This window comes from Terrapene carolina, unplaced genomic scaffold (genome assembly GCF_002925995.2).
Source record: "Terrapene carolina triunguis isolate 2854851 unplaced genomic scaffold, T_m_triunguis-2.0 Scaffold141, whole genome shotgun sequence".
In the NCBI taxonomy this organism is placed as follows: domain Eukaryota; kingdom Metazoa; phylum Chordata; order Testudines; family Emydidae; genus Terrapene; species Terrapene triunguis.
In genome coordinates, this window is record NW_020664492.1 from 11,427,753 (window position 1) to 11,452,141 (window position 24,389).

Here is a 24,389-nt window from a genome sequence, read left to right on the forward strand (position 1 = left end):
CAAATAAATTGTTAGTCTCTAAGGTGCCACAAGTATTCCTCGTTCTTTTTTCATAAGAAGACATTAACCTATTGCAAGGACCATTCCAGGGACTTGTTCTCCTAAGTCACTTAAGTGCTTTTGAAAATCCCACCATAGATAGCTTTTAACCCTTCCATCCTTATTCTTAAATATTCTGTCTGCTCTGCATTGACTGTAAATTGTAATTAGTACCAAGCAGCGGTGGTGGTTATATGTGCACATATTTACCGCTTTAAAAATTTATTTACTTTCCAGAAGTATTTTAATTGTTTGGGGAGGGGGAGATTATGGAGAAAAATAAAAGCATTCTTACACACATTAATTAATGTCTTATGACATTATAAACTGCCACTAAATACAAAGATTGTATTCCCCAAAAAGAAATCGACATGCATAACAGCTCCTTGGAGCCGGGACTTGATTTGTTCAGCACTCTCTCTGACTGAAGGAGCATGACCGAGATGCTTGAGGAACCTAGCAAACTGTTGGGTGTGTGAAGACTGTGTGACCCTCTACGGGAGGTCAATAAGCAGAAATGTCTGCTAAATGGACTCTTATGGAGCTCATGGAGAGTCCCAAATGTTTTAGGGCTTAACAAGTAACCTAGAATAGCCACTATAGGGATTTCGAAGTGGGGTCTTTATAGTGCTCAAATACAGAACCTCTTCCATTTTGCTGGGTAAGTACTGCTACAAGCCAAAATGTTCTGGACTTCAATAGAGTAGTTTCTGTCTGTGGCCAGCCAGCATCCAGGCTGTCAGAAACAGCTATGCTGCATGTGGGTGTAGACTCTGGCCTCCACTCTGCATAATCATATTGGGCTGAATTGTAAGTGTGAGTAGTGCCTGTGTTGATAAGTTCATCAGTTCTGAATACCAGAACCGACAGGGCCATCCTGGAGCTATCAGTATCAGGCTTCATACCCTTGGTATCAGTGGCTTCAAATTAGCCAGTTGTTGAATATGGGTAGACCTGTACCCCTTGCCTCCTTGTATGAGGCACTACAATTGCTAGGCACTTGGTGAATACTCTGGGAGCCATGAAGAGACTGAAGGGAGGTATTCTGCATTGGCAGTTTGACTTTTCCATCAGGAACCATAGCTATTTCCTGTGGGCTGAGTGAATTGCTGTACAGAAATAGGCGTCCTGTCAGTGGAGAGCTGCAAGCCAGTCTCGAGGATCTGTGGTGTGGCTTATGGTAGCTAAGGTCATCAAACTGAATTTGAAATGATTGATGAATTTTTTGAGTCATCAGAGGCCCATATTGGGGTACCAACCCCCTTTCTTCTTTGGGATTAGGAAGTAGTGTGGGTAAAACCTCCTACCCTGGAACTCCAGTGGGTGCTTCCACTGCTCTGAGTTGCAGAAGGGAATCTACCTCCTTCCTTAGCAATATTTTGTGAGAGGGGTCCCCAAAGAGACACAGGAAAGAGAGGATGTGGGGGCCTGGCATTGGATAGAATACCTCTTGTCCACAGTCTCCAGGACCCATTGGTTTGAGGTTATCCAGTTTCAGGTCTCTCAAACACAGATGGTTCCCAAACTGGGGTGTGTGGCTGGGGGTGGGAGACCCTGTGGTTCTGTGCAGCTTTTGACCATGGCATCAAACCTGCTGATGCAAGGTTGATGCAGAAAGTGTGGCAGAAGAGGAAAGGGCAGATGGACTCTTCTTCTGGAACATTTGTCTCTTTCTGGAAGGCTCTGAAGACCTCTGTTGGCCATAGTAGTGGAAGGAAGTCTGCCTCTGGCTAGGGTAGCTCTGAGGCCTATACTGCTTTCTTCTTAGGGCTAGTGTGTTTACTCCCAGGGACCATAGGGTGGCTTTCAAGACCTTTAAAGTGTACAGGGCTTCATTGCTGTGCGTGTTGAAAAGGTCATAGCATTCAAAAGGTAGGTACTTGATGGTTGGTTGTACCTCTTTCAATATCCCCACAGACTCACCCATGGAGCCTTGCACACTGTGATGAGGTTCCCATAGGTTGCACTGCTGTGTCGGAGGCATCGAGAGCAGCCTGCAGAGAGGTGGGGGCTACTAGTTGCTTTAGCTCCTCCCTGCGCTCCTGTGGGATCCCTTCCACAAACTGAGACAATTGGTCTCAGTTTAGGAAGTCCTATTTAGCCAGCAGCACTTGGAGTTTGATATGCACATCTATAAGCTGGCTGAGGAATAAGCCTTCCAGCCAGAGAAGTCAAACTTCTTTGGAACCTTATCCAATGGTATCATTTTGGGTGGTCCCTGCTGCACAGACCTTTTGTGGTCTGCTGCAGTCAGCAAAGATCCTGGGGGGTTGAAGCTGGGGTTTGCCAAAGGTCCTTAGCTGGCTCCAACAAGCCATCATTTGTTGGCATTGCCAGTCTATAAGGGACTGAGGAATGCAGGAACAAACAGTTTGTGTGATTTTTCCTGCACGCTCTCTGCTGGAATTTTCAGGGTATTGGCCACTTGCCATAAAAGCTCCTGAAAAATATGGTAATCATTTGGCTGGGTTGGGATGGCTGCAGTGAAAAGCTTCATTGGGCAAAAAGGAGGATATCCTCATTGGGATGGGATGGTCATCTATGTCCTGCTCTTTATGTGTGATGTACCATGTATCAGCGGACTCTCATACGATGGCATATGTGGAGAGGGAGACCTGACTCTAGAGGCAGGAGCAATGGAAGAACCTGTAGAGGCACAGATAGGCTCCTTAAGGTGTCGCTGAGGTCATTTGGTGATCCATCAGTGCTGAGGTGTCAGGGAGACCTGATCTGGGCCTTGAACTGCCCTCCTGGCTTGGATCTACCTGGTGCCAGGGAGGGAAACCTGTCTCCGCGGTCACACTCAGTGGTACTTTTCCAGATCCCTTTCTTCTGAAGAGGAGGCAGAAGAGGGGTTAGCAACTGTGACTGACTCCATAGTCGACAATGAGACTTTCTTGAGGATGAGTGAGCCCTGGAGCTTAGGGTAGACCGCAGCTTACCAGAGCACTTGCAGAGATGGTCTGCTCGGGTTTGGTGGTATTCTTCCCCTGGGGCTCAGAGGAGACCCTCATGGAATATTCCAAGAGGAAAAAATTAAGGAGGGATTTCCTTACTGTTTGTGACCTCATAGAAAAAGAGGAACATACCGAGCATTTATTGGGGATATACATTTCACTGAGGCAGAAGGGCTCTTTGTGTCCACCATTGATAGGAATAGCTGCCTCACAAGAGAGACAGGGTTTAAGACCTGAAGATTTGGATTCTGCTACCTCAGGAGAGTGCCGGTACTCAGAGCAACTTCCCTAAAGTTGAAGTTTCTTTCTGCCTTTGTCTTTTTTGATAATGGGCAGTAAAGCGACACTATTCTAAACTACACAACATTAATAACTACAACTAATTAACAGTAAGAACTAGAAAGAAGAAGAGATGAAACTGTGCAGAGAAGGGAACGCTGCAGGATTCCATTTTGCTCTCAGGGGCAGTAAGAAGGAACTTTTGGGGCTGTTCTGCCCTTTATGCCCTCAGGTGGGGGTGTGCAAGGCTATGCAGGGCACAGGGACAACACCAACAGATGCTCCAGTCCAGTCTCACAGGCACAGGGCACATGCATGTCAGAAATGGAATCCATGTGGAAAATTACTTGAAGCACAACCCAGATTTCTTGACTCAATCCACTATACCACACCAGTTTCCCCTGAAATAACCTTATAGAATATAAAATCCTGGACCCAGACAAGCTTATATGTAGGCTTGGCGAACTTTGATTTTTATTTTTTTATAACTTTGACAGATTAATGTCAATGCTTGTTTTTAGGCATTTTTTTAAATTTAAATTTTCATAGTTGCGGGAAATTATGGGGGGAGGTGTCAGACAATAATTACTTAATGACAGCAGACACTGAGATGCAAAAATTGAAAGCTTTATAACCATTAGAACACATTGTCAACATCACATATCAAAATACACAAAGTAAAAAGCCTTAAATCAAACTCTAATAAAGCTCTCAACCAGCATTTTTCTTACCGTGCCTAGTTGTAAATTTCAATTATTATTGATGGAAATATGTCAGTTTGTGTACAATGAAATCAATGTTTATTGACTTTTATCAATAAAAATCTAATCCTTCCAAGCATTTTTATATGTAATGTGGCTTAGAATTTAGAATGAAACTCTTTGCCATTTATAAAAGCTCTAATCGGTAAAGGGGCCGTTTTTTAAGCTATCCCCTAAACACCCATATTTTACTGACACACATCCAATCATTGTACCACTAGAACTGCTGCTAGTACAGTGCTGCCTAAGCCCAGGTAGGTGCCCCTCTGTCCCATTGCTAGCATCTTTGGGTTCAGGAATAAGCAAGGACCAACTGGCATCACGGGTGGACGCCTTCCCTCCTGTTTGGCCACTGCAACGATATGTAATACTGCTGGAACTACCAGCGGGATACATACAAACTGCTGGAAGTGAGACATCGGTGTCAACAGAGAGGAATTTTAGGAAGCTGATACTCTCTAGAAGTGAGACTGAAAAGTTTCTTAATGGCTCATGTGTTAGACCTTCTTTGGGACTCACATAAGTGTTTTTTTGGGGTGGGCAGGAAAATTTGCTCTCTTCTCCTCAGTTGTTACTTTGTGTGGGTGCGAGGGAAGGCAAAGCTGATAAAGACAGCATAGTTTCCCTACTAATTACTCTTTCATAGTATCTTTCATTCCAGGATCACCAAACACCACATGAATGAGGTAGGCAAATGTTTTCCAGATGAGGAAACTCAGGAAAAGCACCCTCTACATGGAAATTTTTCAAAAATTTCCCACCATTGTTCACTTTAGTCCAGCCTCACTAGTGCTAGCAAGGTTAATAATAAAGAACTGCCAGTTACCCCTAATGCTTTAAGGAATGTGTCATCTCATCTTACTAGGTACAATTTGGGAAAATAAATAATCTTTGCTACTTGAAATACCAAATACCAAAAAGGCAATACATTCAGTTCATTGGGATTTTTTGGTTCAGATTCAATTATCTGTAAAAACCACATTGGCAGAAGCACTATTAACTGGATCAAGTTATATTCAAACCTGTTGCTAGAACTAGCACTAACTGGACTGTCTGAACAATTTGCTTCAGACAGACTAGAGAACTGATGAAAAGGGATAGAATACTATTTGCTCTGAGAAGTCCTTCCCAATAATGATCTAGCAAGATTCCTCTCCAACTGACTTTAGAATCACAGAATATCAGGGTTGGAAGGGACCTCAGGAGGTCATCTAGTCCAACCCCCTGCTCAAAGCAGGACCAATTCCCAACTAAATCGTCCCAGCCAGGGCTTTGTCAAGCCTGACCTTAAAAACCTCACTGTAAGTGAGAAAAGGTGGGTGAGGTAATATCTTTTATTGGACCAACTTCTGTTAATGAGAGCTGTCGAGCTTAATCAGAGCTCCTCTCCAGGTCTTTTGCATAGTTACTGTAAATGGTGCATCAAATATTGTTATACATGGATACGTGCCAAAGACAAAAGTGAAACTTCCCAAATTATTAAACATAGGTAACTATGGACGTTTATCTGTTTTGCATGTTGTTTCATCAGCCAAATTTTGTCTGACGTGTTCACTACATGGGCACTGAAAGCTGAGAAAGTCATTTGGGAACAGAATGCCCAAGATTTTCAAAGTGGCTCTTAAATTCACATCAGTCCTGAACAAGTGACCTGATTTTCAAAGGTGCTGTGAATGGAGCTTCTCTCATGGTCTTCAGTGTCTGCTGCAGGGTGCTCAGCATGGTTGAAAAATAGGGTCACTTGTTAAGGTGCCTAAATGTGGATTTAGGAGCCTAATTTTAGACACCCATCTTTGAAAATCTGCAGCTATAAATGTTAGAAAATAATAGTTAATGAACAGATTTCCCCAGAAAATTGGCAAAACCACCCTAAGAACAATGAAAATGATACCCGAACTGCAATATCGCTCATCTTTCAAAATATCTCATTTGCACTGCAGCATCATGCATTAAAAAGATGAAATGTTATTCTGATCAAATTAATGTGTTTGGTGAGATGGGTGAGACCCCAAGTGAAGCTGGACCCTCTAATGCTCCTTTAAGCTGAATGGGCCACCCTATGGCAAGTATGCAGGCTTACTACTGGAACATTCACTGCAGTTCATCTCTGTTTCAGGGAAATGAAACACTTGCACACTTTGGAAAAGGCAGGTATGCACTTAGCATTTATCTTATTTACAACAGGTAAATAAATGCTTATATATGAAGTTGCTGAAAGGATTGGTAGCCTGCTAAAAAGTGGCACACTATATTGACAAGTTAAAAATGGATTTGTTCTTAGCCCCAGAAGTATTACTATGGATTTGCAGAGTGCTCGAATGCAAGCACTAGGGTTTGCAGAATGCTTGAAGGCAAGGGGGCTTAAACATCAGACAAGGATAATTGTCTAAACATATCTAAATGAGCAGTTTGACAATCACATAACTATAATGACAAACGGAAGGCAGAAATGGTTCATGATAATAAAAATGGTGAAATGTAGAACAATAATGTACAGTATAGCTATAATATTTTCTATTTCCCCTTCCAGCGATCAATCTTTTAAATAGATTCACAGGTGAGCGTGGCTGCCAGCATATGATCTCACATGTATGTTTTATTTTATATAATATTGAAAAAACAGCAATAGTAAGAAAGAGGCTGGGGCTTAATATGACAATGTTAAACAAAGGCTAAGGGACTAATGTTAAAATATAAGTGGTAAATAAAAATATTGGGATAAAGAAAAATTACGTTCTCCCATTCTCTTGCCTGTATTTGGTATTTGTAGATTGTAACTTGTCTTCTGTCTGTGAACATCTAGCACACTCTTGGGTACTAGGTAAATTGATAATTATAGGTAGGTTCCACTGTCTTAAGCAATACTAGCATAGAGATTCGAGGATAGATATTGAAGGTGTGTTTGCCACAACTAAGGATGTGTCTGTACTTTTCAAACATTAATTAATTCAGTTTAAATTTGCATAGCACTTGTGTAAAAACTAGTTGTAAAACTAATCTGGACATTTATTTCCAGTTGGCATGGGAATGTCCTCAGATATTTGTTGTGAATTCTATAACTGGTATATTGAATACAGTTCTGCAGAGTGAACTGGAGCCATCTCCTGCCTTTCGTTGCTGACACTTCATGATTTTGTTCACTCTGCGCATTCTAAATTGATTGAAATTGCTTTATTACTTGTGCAGAGGTGCACTGCCCTGAAATAATGATGCAGTGTCATTGAGCCCATGGACTGAGAATACAGAACTAAATTCAGGAGTTAAAGCAGTGATGGATTTGGCCTGTGATGTACTGCGTATCTGCAGAAAAGGTTACCTATCAAAAAAGATCAAAGTGAATCACTGTCCTTTACTGGGGAAAAAAAGAAAACCTCCCACAAAGTATCAGAATTATGTCATTTTATTGTTAAACACAGTAAATAGGTAGTTATTCACTTGTAATGGGAGTTCTTGGAGTCTTTTGCCTCTGCTGAGCCACGTTTGGAACTGCTTAGCAATTAAATACTGTAATGGCTGCCCTTGTACTTGTCTTGCAGAACACAGTATCAGGAGTGAGACTAAGAAAGATCTACAGCCACCATTTCCCCTCCGTTCCCTATCTCCTCTCTGCAGAAGAGCATGTAGACTTCAGACACCACCAGGAGCTTTGTGGACTTCAGACTTGTGTGGCACACTCAAGACAGACAAACTGTAGTGAACAGTTTACAAAATTAACTCTCCAACTGTTCCAAAAATGCTGCATATGAACATTTTTCAGACCAAATTTGTAATTTCCAGGTCAAGTCACTAAAAAAATTGAGAATATTTTATTAATAGAATTACTACTGAGGTTTTTTTCCTGCAGCAGTCATGTTCCAAATGTCGTCAGATTATATATAAGGTGAGTGTGCTAAAAGACAACATATGGAAAATTTCAGGGAAAACAATTTATTGTGAAGTTGCATTACACTGGATATCTATACACATCCTTAATGATGGAGTCTCTGCTCCACCATTGCTTCATATTATTCAACAACAATGGAAGGATACTGAGTAAAAGAATTAGATGAATTTTAGAGCTTGTCAAAATTTTTAGCAAAGAATTTTCATTGTTTTCTTTTTGAAAGGCTATTTTTCTCCAGAAAATGGCCTGTGAAAATTTTTTTGATAAAGTTGACAGCTTTTCATTAAGAACTTACTCTTTTACAAAACTTTCTGCCACATTTATCAATTTTTGTACATTTTCAAAATCACTGACGTTTTTCGTTTACTGAAATCTTCATTTTATTACAGAAAACTATTTTCAGTAAAAGAAAAATTTGGGTAATGATTCAAAACTTGAAGATATTGATTAAAGTCTTGCAGAAAATTTTGGAGAGGATTAAAGTAGGTCAATTTTGAATGCTGTGAAACAAATAATTTTGAAGTTCCCGTTTTTTGCCTGCTTTATGATGAGATCTAATTATTAAGCCTCTCATTTTTATTTTGTTAAATATAGATTTATGATCAGTGTTGCTCAAATGCATAGTAATTTCCATAATCTAATAGAATGGTTTTTTCTTATAAATCCTGTGATATTTAATCTGGAAGGATTGCTTATTAATATTCTTTTAATGCAGGTATTTTGTGTGTAGTTTCCTTGGTTTAAAGAAAAATCCAACAACTGAATTCCCCTACCTATGTTTTACATGGGTAAAACATAGTTTTCCCTAGCCTCTTTCTAAGAAGCAACTGAATATTTTTGGCAGAAGTTTTCAAAGTCAGACTGAAGCAGACATCTTGCATGGAAAACTTCAGCCAAATGGTTAGTTTGACAAAGTTATAAGCTACTGAGAACATGATCTTATAATGGGAAGCATCAAACAACCTTAACAGGTGGCACTATCAGCCCTGCCTATCACATGGTAAGTGTTCTATGCGCTACTGATAAGTGAGCAGTTATCACTTTATTCTGGTTAATGCAGGAACCAGTCATGTAACTCATTCAGCAGAAGTGACAGATCTATATGGACCAGAATACCAAAGGAAGTGAAGACTACAAAACAAAAACTGAACATGTTCATTGAGAATTTATTTCAGTACTTCTTCATCCTCCATAAAACTGAGGTAACTCTAAAAGGAACCAAATCCTAGAAGTATATAACAACTTGTAAACTGAGAAAAGACAGATTCCAATGTAACATATCTGAAGGTACAACTGGTTGTACGCTCCATTTTCTTTGCTTTAAACAAGCTCCTGGGAACAACAACTTCCCAAAGTGGGAAACGTATTACCCTTTACAGTAGCTTCAGGAAACTGGTTTACTTGTTTGGCAATCGGAAATGAGTATTTTTAACATTGCCATTTTAAAGTTATGCTGCATGATAGGTTGAGATACTTTATCAATAGAAAGCCCAGCCCTTAAAACTGAAAGCTCATGAGCGTCACAGCTAAAAACCAAACATACTTAACACACATGACAGATTGTATCTAATTGTAAAAGACAGCATTTTAAAATTAAATGTACTTTCTTTTGGAAATTTTATGGTCCATGGGGAGTGAATATGAAGTCAAATCTCAGACTTAAGTGTTATAAACTGCAGGTCAAAACAGATTACAATTGGAATGTTATGAGATTACTGAAAGAGTTCTCAGGAAAACAGCACATTAGTTGTATAACACAGTAAAATCCATTAATACCAGCTATACCATTTAAAGATTTAAAATAATAGCCTAAATACATACAAGTAATTTAATACCACTATTACCAGTTCCAAATCACAATGTATTTGTGTGTTTCAATACACAGAAACAAAAAGAGCTTTGGTCATCCACAATATTGCACATCATGGGATATGGGCTCCATTTAATGTGCATCAACGGGAATTCCAAGTGCACAGTGAGACAAAAGCAGATTTGTTTATTTAATCTGGGTGAATTTATGCAAGAACCTTTAAAGCTGCTACAGAACAAAAGAAAAAACAGATGCTGGGATCAAAACGTATGTCTTTTAAAGATGCTTTTTCTTTCAGATTATAGAAACATTTGACTATTGGCAATTTTATAAAATATACGTATATTGCAAAAATGCAGTACGTAACAGCAGCAATGAAGAGTTACCTCATCTTTCTTCAACATTTTAGTTCACTGAAATAGTTCTCATGCTCCATTATGTGTAATAATGCATTTGGAGAATGTAAATAACCTAATTAGATTTGCTTGTTTCGAGACGCCAGGCACCAGTTAAATATCTCAGTCGTATAAAAAGAAGATCCCTGCCCATCTGCAGCCAGCTCCAAAAGGGAACCAGCTTCGAACCTATGATTAATAAAAGATACAAAAAAATCAGAGGGACAATGTTTAAACAAGTGTTCACCTTAAATAAAGTTAGCATCAATAAGAGAGATTTAACCAGAGAACATCTGCATTTAGCCCTTGACTTTAATAAACATTTCCACTTGAAAAGTTAATGCTTTAAAATTTAAATTATATTTGAAATTATACTGAGAGTGGGACATTCTAGGTCAGAAATAGATAGTGGCTCAACATATGCTATGGTGGCATATGTACACAAACTTACTGCTGGACAATAAATCAAACTTTGTTCAGGCAACTAGACTTAGAACCTGAACAAAGGTCATTGGAAGAAAGTGTGTGTTTGTTTTTCTTTCCTAAATCACTCAAGACACAATCTTAAGAGCACTAGCACAAACCCACTAATCTCCAAGCAAGTTAAGATATCCAAACAATTTAATTAACCCTTCTTCAGTAGGGCTAGACATCATGCTAAGTAGAATATGCTCTCTCTGTATCTCATAGCAGAGTTCCCTACAATCTGGAAAGCAACAGGCATTGTAAGAAACCTGAAGCAAAGAGGGTGCTCTAGGGGAGCTTATACGTGGCTCCAAAACTCTCACCACTCCCATCACAAGAAGGGGCCGGAGAAAGGAAGAATTGGAAACGGAGCCATCAGGGGAAGCTGGCCAGCCTTACTGCATTCAGGTCTTTTACAACTGGATGGCTGTATGAAGAGAAGACTCAATGCAACACGTCCTCAAGTTTGGAAAAAAGTGTTTGAGTCACTAGAGGACAATACAAAGGTATTGCTTTCTGGACTGATACTCAAGGAGGTGGGAGGTGGGTACGCAATTTACTTACCATCAATTTCAGTCCAGTTGACAGCAACCTCTGCTATTGGTATTTTCAAGCGCTGAGCTATGTAAAGAAGTTCCACATCAAATGCCCTGAAATAGAACAGGAAATAGTAAATTCATTGGTATTTATTTTCAGAAAAAAGAACATTGCAGTGTTAATTAAATCTCTGTTCTGGTGTAATTTAAGGCACTTAGTCTGCAGTTATCAAGTTTATACTGATACTCTGAAAGTCAGATTCACATGAAAGATCAATTCGTTATATAGCTGAATGACAGAAACTAGCCAGGGTACAGATTCCAGTACCTCATTGCACAACACATACATTAAAAGAAAGGATGAAGTGCTTGTATCAGCACTCACACTTTCCATTTGGTCACAGTTGAGATTTAGATCTTTGTAAAGATTGGGGCAGCAGAGCTTCCTCGCAGCACCGACCTACTTCTCTAGTGCTTTCTCGGATTTCAACTGCACCAGAAACTCCTCTTCCCTTTCTTGATGCTGCTGTATGCTGATGTGATACACTCTCCTTGTTTTCTTTGAGTCAAAAACCAATGCAGAAGGGAAGTGAGGAAGCAGAGAAATAATGGGAGCTGAGGAACAGCTGGGAGTGCATATAAACAACCAGCATAGAGCCTTTTCTCTCCTCAAGTCTATCATTTTTACTGGCAGGCTCTGCTCAGATGAGATCCACTACTAGAATAATTGGGGTAGCAGAAGTCAGGAGTAGGTGCATTGGCCAAGTTCACACAGCTTCTCATTGCACTATGTCTAGCACCAACGAACATCATAAGACCTACACTTTAAGTATGAAGAGTCACTCATTTCTTCACCTCACTTGTACAGCTAAAATTCCTCATCTGCTCAGCATTCTTCAGGCCTGGTTTTCATAACAGCTGAGCATCCACAGCTCTCACTGAGGTCAATGGGATACATGGATGATCGCTATTAGACATCAAGGACGTGATTTTCAGTAAATAGCTATCTACATATAACTTATGCATTGCAAGGGTGACTAGAGATAAATTTAAATCTCTAGTAAGTCAGTATTTCTCTATATTTAGTTGTATATACTAAGTACTGAACCCAAAATATTCTGACTTCTTGTTCACCTGTCATTAAGTTTCTCTTTACACTTCAACATTTGTTCTTAGAAAGACAGCCAAGAGTAACAGAGTTCTTTTTTGAAACAGTTCATGAATATTAAGTGTCTTATCTGAATTAAGACAATTTTATTTCAGACTTTCATATAGGTCACTCACAAAGTCCCTGTTTCTTGACTATTTTCTAGGCAATGGCTTATTTTAAATGCCAAAAAGTTGTTAAAGAATGCAAACACTTATGCTCTAAATCAATTGTTATTGATTTTTAGAGTGATATAAAACATTAGCACTTCCTTTTCAGCAACTGCATTGTCTAACTAATAAAAATATATAGTTACATAAGACATTTGTGCCTTCAACTGTCCAACCAGGATATCCATTATAGTCCTATTTGAAGTACACTCTTGCTTTGATTTAAAAGACAACATATACATTTACCATATTTCTATAAGAAGGCATAGAACCATTGTTAAAGGTTGGGGGAGGTTAAAAGTTTAAGTAAAGACAATTTTCAAGTTTAAAAGGTTTTCTTGGGGGTGGGAGAGTAAGAGGGTGCCTGTTGAAAACTTCAGGAGCTTAGAGGCCATAAGGCAGCTTTAGCTAAAGAGTGCATACCTCCTAACTCTCATATAACATCCAATATGTGAAACTAATGAGAGGTGTTGGCTGCTACTGAGCAGGATGGATTAAAAAAATCATCACGATTTAAAAAATTTATTTTCATGTTGTTAATTCTTGACTTTCTTCCTATTTTATAGCCTTAAATTGCTGAAGTGGGTGTTCTGTACCTGTTTCCTTAATTGGTTTCCTAATTATTAGTAGAATTCCAGATTTTACATAGATTTTTTTTTCTACAAAAAAAGTTTCACACTTAAAATGCTCATCTGTGCTGAAGAAGGAAAGTCCAGGGCCTCTAACATATTTACTGGAAGAATACCAAATACACAAATACAAGACTGATAAGCAAATAGTCCCAGCTACATTTGCAACCAACACCACTTTCCTGTGTATATTGAACTTCCACAAGTCAAGACAGCTGAAATACTTTACATAACCAGGCTGTACTCCTCCATCACGGTTTGCAGTTTGAAGTCAATGGGATTTGTGCTCCCAAGTCACATCGGTACTTTTGAAAATACTACCATTAGGTCCTCAAATACGGTTTAACAATTTTGGCCTCTGTGCATAAAGAGTTCACAATAACTAGATGTGACAGAATTCAAATTTTATTTTTTGATAATTTCAATGGAGAATATCAATGTTTATTTTTAAGCATTTTTTTCAATTTTCATCTATCTAAATTTTCACAGTCATGAGAAATTATGGGAAAGGGCTCAGACAATTATTTAATTACAGTAGAAGTAGCAATTCAAAAAGTTAAAGCTCTTGAACTGTTAAAACACAAATTGTCAACATCACGTCAAAATATACAAAGTAAATATTCTTAAATCAAACTCTAAATTCTCAAGCAGCATTTTTCTTACTTGGCCTATTTGTAAATTTAGATGATTATTGATGGAATTTTTTTTTTGCGGTTTGTGTGTGTACCGTGGAAATGACGTTGATCGACATTTACCAATAAAAATCTAATTCCACCAACCCTGTCAATAACTGTTAAAGTCTAAATAATTTTCATTGCTAACACTGAAGCAATTTTATTTTGATGAGACAAAGGTTTTATGTCGCTAGGAAGTGTGTAATAAAAATAAATTTTATCCATGATGCTGCAAACGCTTATGCACATGCTTAACTTTAAGTACCAGCAGTCCTACTGAAGTCAATTTGATCGTTCAGGTAGACAGTTACATACTAGCTTAAGTATTAGAAGGATCAGAGCTTTAACTCTCTACACCTCTACCCCGATATAACATGAATTCGGATATAACGCGGTAAAGCAGTGCTCCAGGGGGGCGGGGCCTTGCACTCCGGCAGATCAAAACAAGTTCGATATAACGCGGTTTCACCTATAACGCAGTAAGATTTTTTGGCTCCCAAGGACAGCGTTATATCAAGGTAGAGGTGTATTTTATATTTTCCCTATAGCAGTTTTGTAAAATGTAAATAATTTTCAAACCCTTACAGTGCTGACATTCAAAGAAAATAAACAAAACCATTTATAATGTAGTTTGTTATACATTTTAATTTGAATTTGCCATAGCACAAATTTTGAAATTAGTTTACAAAACCTCAACTAGATTTTAAAATGTTAAGCAATGCAAATCAATCATTTAAATCACTCCCCACTGCTTCTGATTACCTTTTTATTACAGCCTCTTTGAAAACGAGAGTTTGATTGGGGGAAATTAAAGGGTTTAAGATTTAAAAGAAACTCTTGCTTTTAAATAAAATTCTTAAATACCTGCCTTGCTTCTGCCCCCTCCCCCGTATCTAGGGCAAGATCCTTGCCTCTGCTCTAGACACTTTATGTTACATAAAAGTGTTAGCCAGAGACGCGTAAAGGGGCCCATAAGTCCCATATTTGGCATGGGGAGGATTCCCTGGTGCAAGAATTGAAGAATGTAGCCATAAAGCTGTCCTCCCATGATCCCCTTATGTGTCCCTGTGCAGGTGGTGTGCTGGAGATGGGAGGAGCTGCATCAAACAACATTGTGGAAATTCCAGGAAGCGCTGCAAGTTAACTCATAGGACAGCATGGGGAGGCTGCTGTAACTGAGAGGGATTGTCTAAATTATGCTGAGGGCCTCTCCAGCCCCCATAACAGCCCAGGATCAAGAGGGTGCAAAGATGTCTTAAAGCAGCTGCAGTTTCCACTCCCCTAGATGGCAAACTCTGAATCTTTCCTCTAATCTTTATGGTATTTTGACAGAGGCTGTTGTAGAAAGATGGTCAGTAGCATGCAAAAGACACAAACTTTTGCAGATTGTCAGCTGAGTTAGAAATGCTGCTTCCCCCATTCCACTCCAAACCACCCTCCTTTCAGACAAAAACCTATAGGACTTTAGCATAATTAAAAATAATACATTACAATTAGTGAAGCAGCAAGAATATACCTCAAAATAAATTCTAGTGTAGTAATCCAGATAGATTACATAGACAGAACACACATACAGTCAGATACTGCCAATCACAGTCAAACACAAGTGATTACACATTGGCCTGTTCACTACATCACTAAAATAGGAAATTCAAACTAATGGTTCCCATGGCAACTGTAACTCAGCCACATTGCACATATATATTAAGAAAAACGAGCCACCGAAAACGAATGGCTACAGTATTTTCAGTGTTTCTTCACAGACACCTTTTAATTTGGAGGCAGAGTTAAGTTAGCTAGGGAACCGGGGTTTTTCAATAATCTCAAATCAGGATGATTTCCGAGTGGGAATAGGGCCTATTAGTAGGGTGATCAGACAGCAAGTGTGAAAAATCGGGACGGGGGTGGGGGGGTTATAGGAGCCTATATAAGAAAAAGACCCAAAAATCGGGACATCTGGTCACCCTACCTATTATCTACCACAAAAGCAATTATTGCAGTAAATGAATTTGTCTGAATGTTCTGAATCTGTTCCAAGTGATGTTGCTGTTTAAAAATTGTTTAAAACAAAACCCAGCCACCAACCCACAAACAACTGAGAACTGAACACTGTTTATTAACCCTGCATAATTATTCCAGTTTCTTCTATTGAAATTCTAGATTTGTATTACTTGTCATTTTTGGCTGACATTTTAGATTTGTAAGCAAAGATATATTCATTTGTTATATTCACCTCAAAATAGCTGTAAACGATCTTTTAGCTCTAATAAAGTGGTCTCCAACCTTTTTATGCCCAAGATCACTTTTTGAATTTCAGGGCAACCCAGGATCTACCTCGCCCGTTCCCTGAGGCCCCGCCCCGCTCACTCCATCCTTCACCCTCCGTTGCTCGATCTCCCCCACCCTCACTCACTTTCACCAGGCTGCGGCAGGGGGTTGGGGTGCAGGAGGGGATATGAGGTACTGGCTCCCGGAGGGGGACATTTACCTTGGGCGGCTCCCAGCCAATGGCACAGCGGGGCTAAGGCAGGCTCCCTGCCTGTCCCGGCCCCACTTAGGCATATTGGCACCTCCTCCCCATCACGAGCAAGGCCACCTTGCCAGCCAGTAGTGCACCTCTGCGGCCCCTGCAGGCACCACCCCCGCAGGCACCACCCCTCTCTGCAGGCACCGCCCCTCTCTGCAGGCACCGCCTCCGCAGTTCCCATTGGCCACAGCTCCCCGTTCCTAGCCAATGGGAACTGCGGCAGGACCAGTGCACGGAAACCCCTGCCTCTTCCCCCCCTCCTGGCCCCACAGGGCTGCAAGGGCGTGCTGGCTGCTTCCAGGAGTGGTGTGGGGTTGCGGCAGGCAGGGAAGGTGCATTAGCGGCAGGCAGCCCTGCTGCGCTGCCAGATATCGCAATCAACTGGGAGAGTCTCCAGGATCAACCCGTCGATCGTGATCAACAGGTTGGTGATCACTGCTCTAATATATATAATTCTCATAATACCCATTACATGTATTAACTGACTAGAAATCTTAATAGAGACCCTTCATTTAATTGTCCAATGAATTACACTGCACTAACTGGTCTAAAAATGCTGCTCAGCCTAGGGAACTAATGAACAGAGTTCAATCATCAGCTATACACTATTGTAAGTTTTACCACCTTATAGAAATTGATTAATGCAATGCCAGGACATCACTATCCTGCTGGAGGGACATTAAAAAAAAAAAAACTATGAACAAATTTTAGTGACCAGGAAAGTAAAGGACTAACATCCCTGGCAAAAATCAGAGACAGTACTCCCTCCCGCCCCCACTACATGTGATGATGAACATGTCCTAACCTTGAACCACTCCCTCCTCCCGTTTAATGCCTAAAGGAAAAGGACTCATGGGTGAGATACTACTGGGGTACATTTCAATGTGTATGCACATCCACTACTAGAGTTAGTGAGGAAATAGATTGCAATGTATTCAGTAAACTGATGATAACTAGTTCTACATCTCGTCAGACCCAGATGGTGCACTGGAACCTACAGTCTTTCTATAATCAAAATATGAACAAGGGTGAACTAGCTGAGGCTTAATCTGGGAAAGAGCAAAGTGACGCTGGTGGATTTGGAGGTCGTAACCTTATTAGTTGGCAAGTGTGATATCTGCACCCCGGTTAAGGAAGTGCACCTGCCATTTGTGACTCAGGTTCATAATCTTGGAGATTTATGAGAGCCAGGACTGCTTTAGGGAGATCCAGCAGTGCACTTATTTCTAATTGTGTTCTAACACAGGTTAATGAGCATGATCTTAAATTGTAGCATTGACAAAGGAGTAAACATTTGTTCCTGGTTGTATTTAACCCTCAGAATGTGTTCCTTTACCTATGCCACAAGTTAAGATTGTTTTTGGCCTGGTCTACACTACGACTTTAATTCGGATTTAGCTGCGTTAATCCGAATTAACCCTTCACCCGTCCACACTACAGAGCCAGTTAATTCGAATTAAAGGGCACTTAAAATCGATTTCTGTACTCCACCTCGACGAGCGGAGTAGAGCCTAAATCGATTTTGTTAATTCGAATTAGGGTTAGTGTGGCCGCACACCACCGAATTACTGTGTTTAAATTAATGGGGTAGTGTGGCCGCACACCACCGAATTAATGTGGTTAAAAACCGAATTAAGGTGCTTAGTGTGGCCGCGCACAATCGAATTTATACAACCTGTTTCCCAAATTCGAATTATCTAAATTCGGATTAATCCTGTAGTGTAGACATACCCTTAGTTAACACGTCAGAACACAATTCGAAACAGTGTGTGAGACATTCTGTACCTTGGGGGAGCGCCCTGTAACCCCCATATTCCTCATTTATATATGATTTTGATCTAACATATAAAACATGCTTTGTACGGTATCAGGGGAAAGGTTATGATCTGCTGCAAGTTATTTCTCTATCCATATATGTAGATCATTAATGCATATGAAGTTATGAGAATTGGGTTCTATGGTTGTCACTAAAACATGTTGTAAATTGGGGAATCAGCCAGATATTAGCTCCCCAGAGGCAACAGCAAGGAAAGTAACTAACACCTGGGCAGGGTATCAATCAGCCCATCAACAACCATTGTCCAGCAAGGGAGCTACAATTCAATGACTCACATGCATGAGGCCACACCAGGGGAATTGCTCAACCTTGCCTGGAGACTCAGCAATGTCCCCAGACATGCCTGGACTTGTGCTCCTCAAGCACATGGGACTGAGGTTATAAAACAGACACAGTGACCACATGGGGGGCCTTTTCTCCTGCCCCCACCTATGCTGCAAACAACAAAGACACTGAGAAGAAGACTGAAGACTCCAACTGAGGAGACTGACCCAGATTTAAGGGACAAATCTGTATATTAAAGACGGCAATATCCAGTGGGGTGAGAAAAACTGCTTAATCTAGTTGCTGCCCAATCGAATAGGGCTGAGAGTTTAGACTGCGTACTTATATTTTATTTCTTTTGGTAACTAACTCTGACTTTTTGTCCATCACATTAAACCTATCTTTTATAGTAAATACATTCGTTTAAATGTTTATCTTTACCAGTGAGTCTGGATGAAGTGTGTGGCAAATTTGCTCAGGTTTACAAAGGCTGGTGTATATCCACTTTCCATTGATGAAGTGGTGAACCAATTAATAAAGTTGCACTACTCATCTTGAGCAGTACAAGACAGTATATTCCTGGGGTACAGTGGTGGGAGGGATTTAGCTCTGATGCATGAATATATGAATCACACAGAGAAAGGCAATATAACTGGGTGTGGGACTCCACATGCTGTTGTGCTGAGTGATAACAGCGCCTGGAGGGGTTTGCTGCTTGTCACTAGCAAGGCATTGTGAGAGACAGCCCAGGCTGGAGAGAGTTCAGGGGGCACAGCAGTCCCACAATCCCACGCTGCACCCCGGGAATCCCGTTACTGTGTGCACAAGCAATCTTATCAATTTCCAAATCAACTGTGCTCAACTTCCAATATGTTTATCCTGCTGGCCCTGCAAACTCACCCTGGGTTCTGAAACTCCAGCTGGGCTTTTTCCTGTTCGTGCATCATCACCAGCAATAAGTGTTCTCCAGGACAAAGTTAGGCCCTTTGTTATACACATGTGACTATCTGGAACGTAGCAGGGCTGCCCGGGGGGCTGGGGGGGGGGAGCAAGTGGGGCAATTTGCCGCAGGGGCCCCCACGAGAATATAGTATTCTATAGTATTGCAACTTTTTTTTTATGGAAGGGGCCCCCGAAATTGCTTTGCCCCAGGCCCCCTGAATCCTCTGGGCGGCCCTGGAATGTAGGCCTTATCTAGACTGGCAAGGGTTTGTCGATATAGTTATAGTGGCAAGCCTATTTAGAGGAGACAGATTATACTAGCAAGAGTCCCCCAAATGAAAAGATACCAGCAAAAATTTGCCAGTGTATGCCTACATCTACACAAGGTTGTTTCCCCTCTCCCCTGGTATGGCTATGTTGGTTAGGGATGTGGTTTGTTTAGTTTTTTTTTTTTTTTTTTTTTTTAAACTCTCCTAGCCAACAGTTAAGTTTAGGCCAGGCCTTAGTTAACAAATAACTCTGCAGCAAATCCAACTCATTCCCTTACTTGTATTGGCTCTGCAGGACTAAGAGGAGGGACAAAACCTGTGTCACTAAAGTGAGCAGATACAGTAAGACTCGGATCTGTGGAATAAGAAGGTGCCATTTTACCAGTAATATTTGAGATAAAAGTGCACACTTAGTGTTTATACTGGAGAAACAAATGAAAGTTAATTATTTTTAAAATGTTCACTAGCTCAGCATCATTTTAAAAAGAAACAGTTGGTACCACAACATGAGGCACCCTCTTCAGGCAAGATTATACAAAAAAAATGTTTCTTCCCACCAATCAGCTGTGAGTTGCCTAATAAACATAAATTTAACCAGTCATAGAGGTACATAAAGCATCTAACTGTCAATCACTGAGAGGAATAAAAAATACACTTGGAATTTCCCTCATTTGACTAGCAAGGATTCATCAAATAACACCTGGCATATTTGATTCCTTCCTGCAGGAAAAGGAATCCAAGATGCAAGGAACTTTCAAGAGATCCCTTTGGGTCAGAAAAGGCCAATATGTCTGACTTAAAATTTACTATCTGCCAGTGTAGCCATCTGATTGGCTAAGCTTCCTTCAGTGGTTTATGGTTTTAAAAAAGAAAAACAAAATAAAAAAGTTAATAATCTTTCCGGTTAGGATTGTAGTTGTAGAAACAGAAATATCTTCTCTTTAAATCTGGAAACAAGTAATTCCCAACTGTCTCTGTTATGCTTTTAATGTAAGCCTTTTAACTTTCTTTTAAGTTTTAATTTAAAAAATGTGCCTCATCTAATTCTGAGAAATAGATTAGTGGTTAATCAGATTCAAAACCTAAAACAAAGCATATGCTCTTTGTTTGGAGATTGCTCTCATTTCAGATAAATGTCAAAACTTAGCTGTATCGGAAATTTTTTTCAAAAACATTTGGTTTGTACTGGTATGTATGCAAAAGACTATCCAAAAGGCAGTTCTAAAAATAATCCCAACAAAATCTCTCCCCTTTAATTCTAAATAGGATGCATGCATAGTAATTTATAATGCTATAAGACCAATATAATACTCCTTTATATGGCTTTGCATGTCTATAATACCTTTTGTCTATGGATTTCAAAGCACTTCACAAACATTAATGAAAGGAGTTTAAAAGCACCCCATGCTAGTTTATCTAGGCACGTCTATGGCCCTTATCCTGATAGTATCTGAGCACCTAAAGTATTTCAATTCTACCTATGTTTTCCTGTTTATGAGCACCTATACGTCAAATTCTGATATTGCAAATAAGAAATTGTACTCCCAGACTGCTGAAAGATTTAACATGAAGGAGAAGGAGATACTCTGGTCAATACCTGTGAAACAGAAATGGAAAGGTGGAAGTGGTAAGACACAAAGAGATCCAATCCAAGTAAACATTTGGATCTGATTTTCAGGATGATTTTTTGACATCCCCCACCCCCCGCCCTCCCATGGTGTGGGATGAGAAAACAGAAATAAAAAGCTCCAAATTAAAAGGTGTTGGTGAAGAAACACTGAAAATACTGTAGCCATTCGTTTTCGGTGGCTTGCTAGCTACTTAAAAATTAAAGTTTTAAAACCTTACACTCCGTCCAGTCTAGCAGCAGGACATCTACAGTGTTTACAGTGCCACATTTATTGTTAGTAAAAGATATTTGGCTCACAACTGAGAGAGAATGTGCTCTCAACACTCGTTCCTTCAGCGAGGTATGTTAACAGGCTGCTGAGAGAGACAAAAATAAAATCTAGCTCTCTCTTGGATAACTGCTTCTCTCTTTTCAGGAGCAGCACTGACAGGGTCCAGCGCTCCAAAAGAAGAGGCGGCACTCTCTCCTGCTGCCCTGCTAATTCAGCACTTGCTCTCTGTAGCATGCACAAAAGGCTGCTTCTCCCTTTATCTGAGGGGAGGAATTCCTGGGGCCTTGCCTGCGGGACCAGCTGCCCTCCTCCATATATGCAAGAAGCTCAGCGTGGAGTCACTTAACTACCAAACTGGATGTTGGTTCCGTAGTTTCTCCCCTGACTCCACTCCTCTCAGGACTTCCTCAACAGTTCATCCTTTTGTGTTTGATGTGACAGAAATTCAAGTTCCAGTTAAAAGGGCACTTTGCACAGTTACAGTTGGGTTGGTACTAATTGAATTAGAAATCTCAAACGTCTAAAGGGTTTATGAAGTATTCAGCTGTGATGGCTCACTGTAGACACCAACTCGGAATACAGGTCGATAATAATGAAGTGAAGACTTCCATTTAAAAAAAAGCTATTAATTTTGAATAGTGTTAAATGCTGAACACTAACTTTTTGGAGTGAAGATTGTTCTGCTTTAAGAAGTTAGCCTTGGGCATGACATATCTCTTGATTTACTGAAGCTCAAATGTGCAACAAAGCTCCAAAAATATTGGACAAAAAATTATTCATGCAAGAAACCTAAAGTTATGTTGGTTTCATTCCTTTAGTCCAAGTTACTTTCTAGAACTTTAGTTGTGATTATTTTTGATGTAAAATAATTTTGAACTCTAAGGGAGGAGAGGTCATATTTGTATGATGTGTAGGTGATGTGAGAGGCACAAGAGTGATTGTGCAATGTCAGGACACAGTCCTGCCAGATGCTGTACATCCTCCTCCTGATGTCACTGGGAGTTGGTTTAGTGTGCGGGTACTGGCCTGTGATATATAGGAAGTTGGACTAGATCTGGTGGTTTTATCCTTAATCTCTATGACTTTGACTATGACTTTGCAGGATTAGCCCCTTAATGCTTTTAGAATATTGGGGGGGGGGGAGTTAAAAACGGAGGAAAAACTTGAAAGATTTATTGTGTACCAGTCATGTACGTTTTTCTAGACAAATCACTACAACACCATTGTTAGTTCAGGTCTTCGACAACAAAATATCTATAAAATATTATTTACCAAAAAGACATGAGATAAATACATTATTTCCTAATTTTTAGCCTACTTAAAGATTCATCTGAAAGGCTAGAACATTCTGCGAAAGAAGGGCAGAGTGGATATTTTTTAAAATCAATATGCAAAGCTGCAGTTAATGTTCAGGCTGTGACAACCTAACAAGAGAAAAGAAGTTCTAAGTGGAGACTGATGCCAGCTTTAGTTTTATTCTCTCAAAGTGAGAGCTAAGGGCCAAATCCAGGATCCCAGTTACACAGGAAGAAAGGACATATTAGTCTCTTTCCTCCTATGTAACTCAGCTCTACACTGTGCCAAATGATCCTGAATCCAGTCAGCCCAGCAGAGAGGGCAGGGGAGGATTCTGCAGAAGTTGAGTGCTCATATGAAAGGACTCTGCATTCTCCGGAGCAGACCTCTTTCCTCTGAGTTGAGCTGATGAAGGGTGGGTAGGGAGGCCAGGATCAGTGTCCTCAGACAGTTGTGCCCTTGAAATAGGCTCTTATTTGTTGGCTTTTCTACAGCACCCCGCTGCCCCTCCTCCCCCTGATCGGTATAGTATTGGAGCACTTTCCTAACGCAAAAGGGTGTCATGAGGATAAATTCATTAATACTAGGGAGGTACTTTCCCCATTTTACTGATGGGGAAATAGGGCACACAGAAATTAAGTAACCTGGCCACATCTTGCAGGAAACCCATAGCCGAGATGGTAATACAATGCAGATCCCAGAGTCCCTGTGCAGCATCAAGACTATCCTTCCTCTCCGACAGCAGCTTCTCTCCAGTCCCCAGTGGACAATCTCAGAATGAGATCATCAGCCGGGAGTGGTATATGAGTCCATTAAGGATTCCCTGCTGCTCTGAGCCAGAATGAACATACCCCTCCCCCACTTGCAGGGACCTTGTGGAGGCACCATGAATACAAACTGTCTCCCTAATATTGACTAGAGGCCTGCTGGGATGGAATCACTGACTTTGTTGGGCAGCAGCAGGAAGAAGCTGGGTTTCTCCCTGCCCCCCACCTTATCTCCACTCACTCTCAGGAGATGCATACAGCCTCCATGGTACACAGCCAGACTGGCTGCTCAGCTCCAGCCAAGTTACACATGGCAAATGCATCAGGGCCCAGATTTATCCAAAGGGAGTCTCAGTTATTGGATTGTAAGAGCCCAATAGTTTTGTGCAGAAATTGTTTTATTTAATAATTAATGCTGTTTCTAAAGGGTGAATTATGCTTCCAAATAGCTAACTAGGGCAAATCTATTAATAAAACATGCAATGACTGGATGCAAATATACACAGTGAAACTAGAAGAGAAATTTGTTGAAAGCCACATTAGATATCAAAGGAAAAAAACCTAAATTATTCTTGTTTTAGACAAATTTGCCATTTTGGAATATTTGCAGAGAGTCATGGAAAAATATAAGTCACTCTTTTCTCCACGAACACAGCAAGCATTCTTGATAAGGGGTTCCAAGTTTTATAAACATCAGAAAGCCTTAGGGGTATTACTCTGTAAATTACCATAAAGCAAGCTATAGCATAAGGCTAACTCCACAGCAGTACCTCTGACTAAAGCAGGTTAGGACACCAAATTGAAAAAAGTCACCTGTTCCTGAAAATTTGGTACCTATTAC

At 40.3% G+C, this 24,389-nt stretch overlaps 1 protein-coding gene across 1 annotated transcript in view; it reads right to left on the minus strand.

The window, feature by feature from the left end:
- Positions 1 to 9,428: 9,428 nt before the first annotated feature.
- LOC112121236 (dolichyl-phosphate beta-glucosyltransferase) overlaps positions 9,429 to 24,389 on the minus strand; it is a 43,469-nt gene continuing 28,508 nt past the window's right edge. The window contains exons 9-10 of the mRNA XM_024220287.2: positions 11,154 to 11,239; positions 9,429 to 10,313 (exon numbers count right to left, since the gene is read on the minus strand). Coding sequence (XP_024076055.1) covers positions 10,201 to 10,313; positions 11,154 to 11,239 — 199 coding nt within the window. The 3' untranslated portion in view covers positions 9,429 to 10,200. The remainder of the gene's footprint in view (positions 10,314 to 11,153; positions 11,240 to 24,389) is intronic.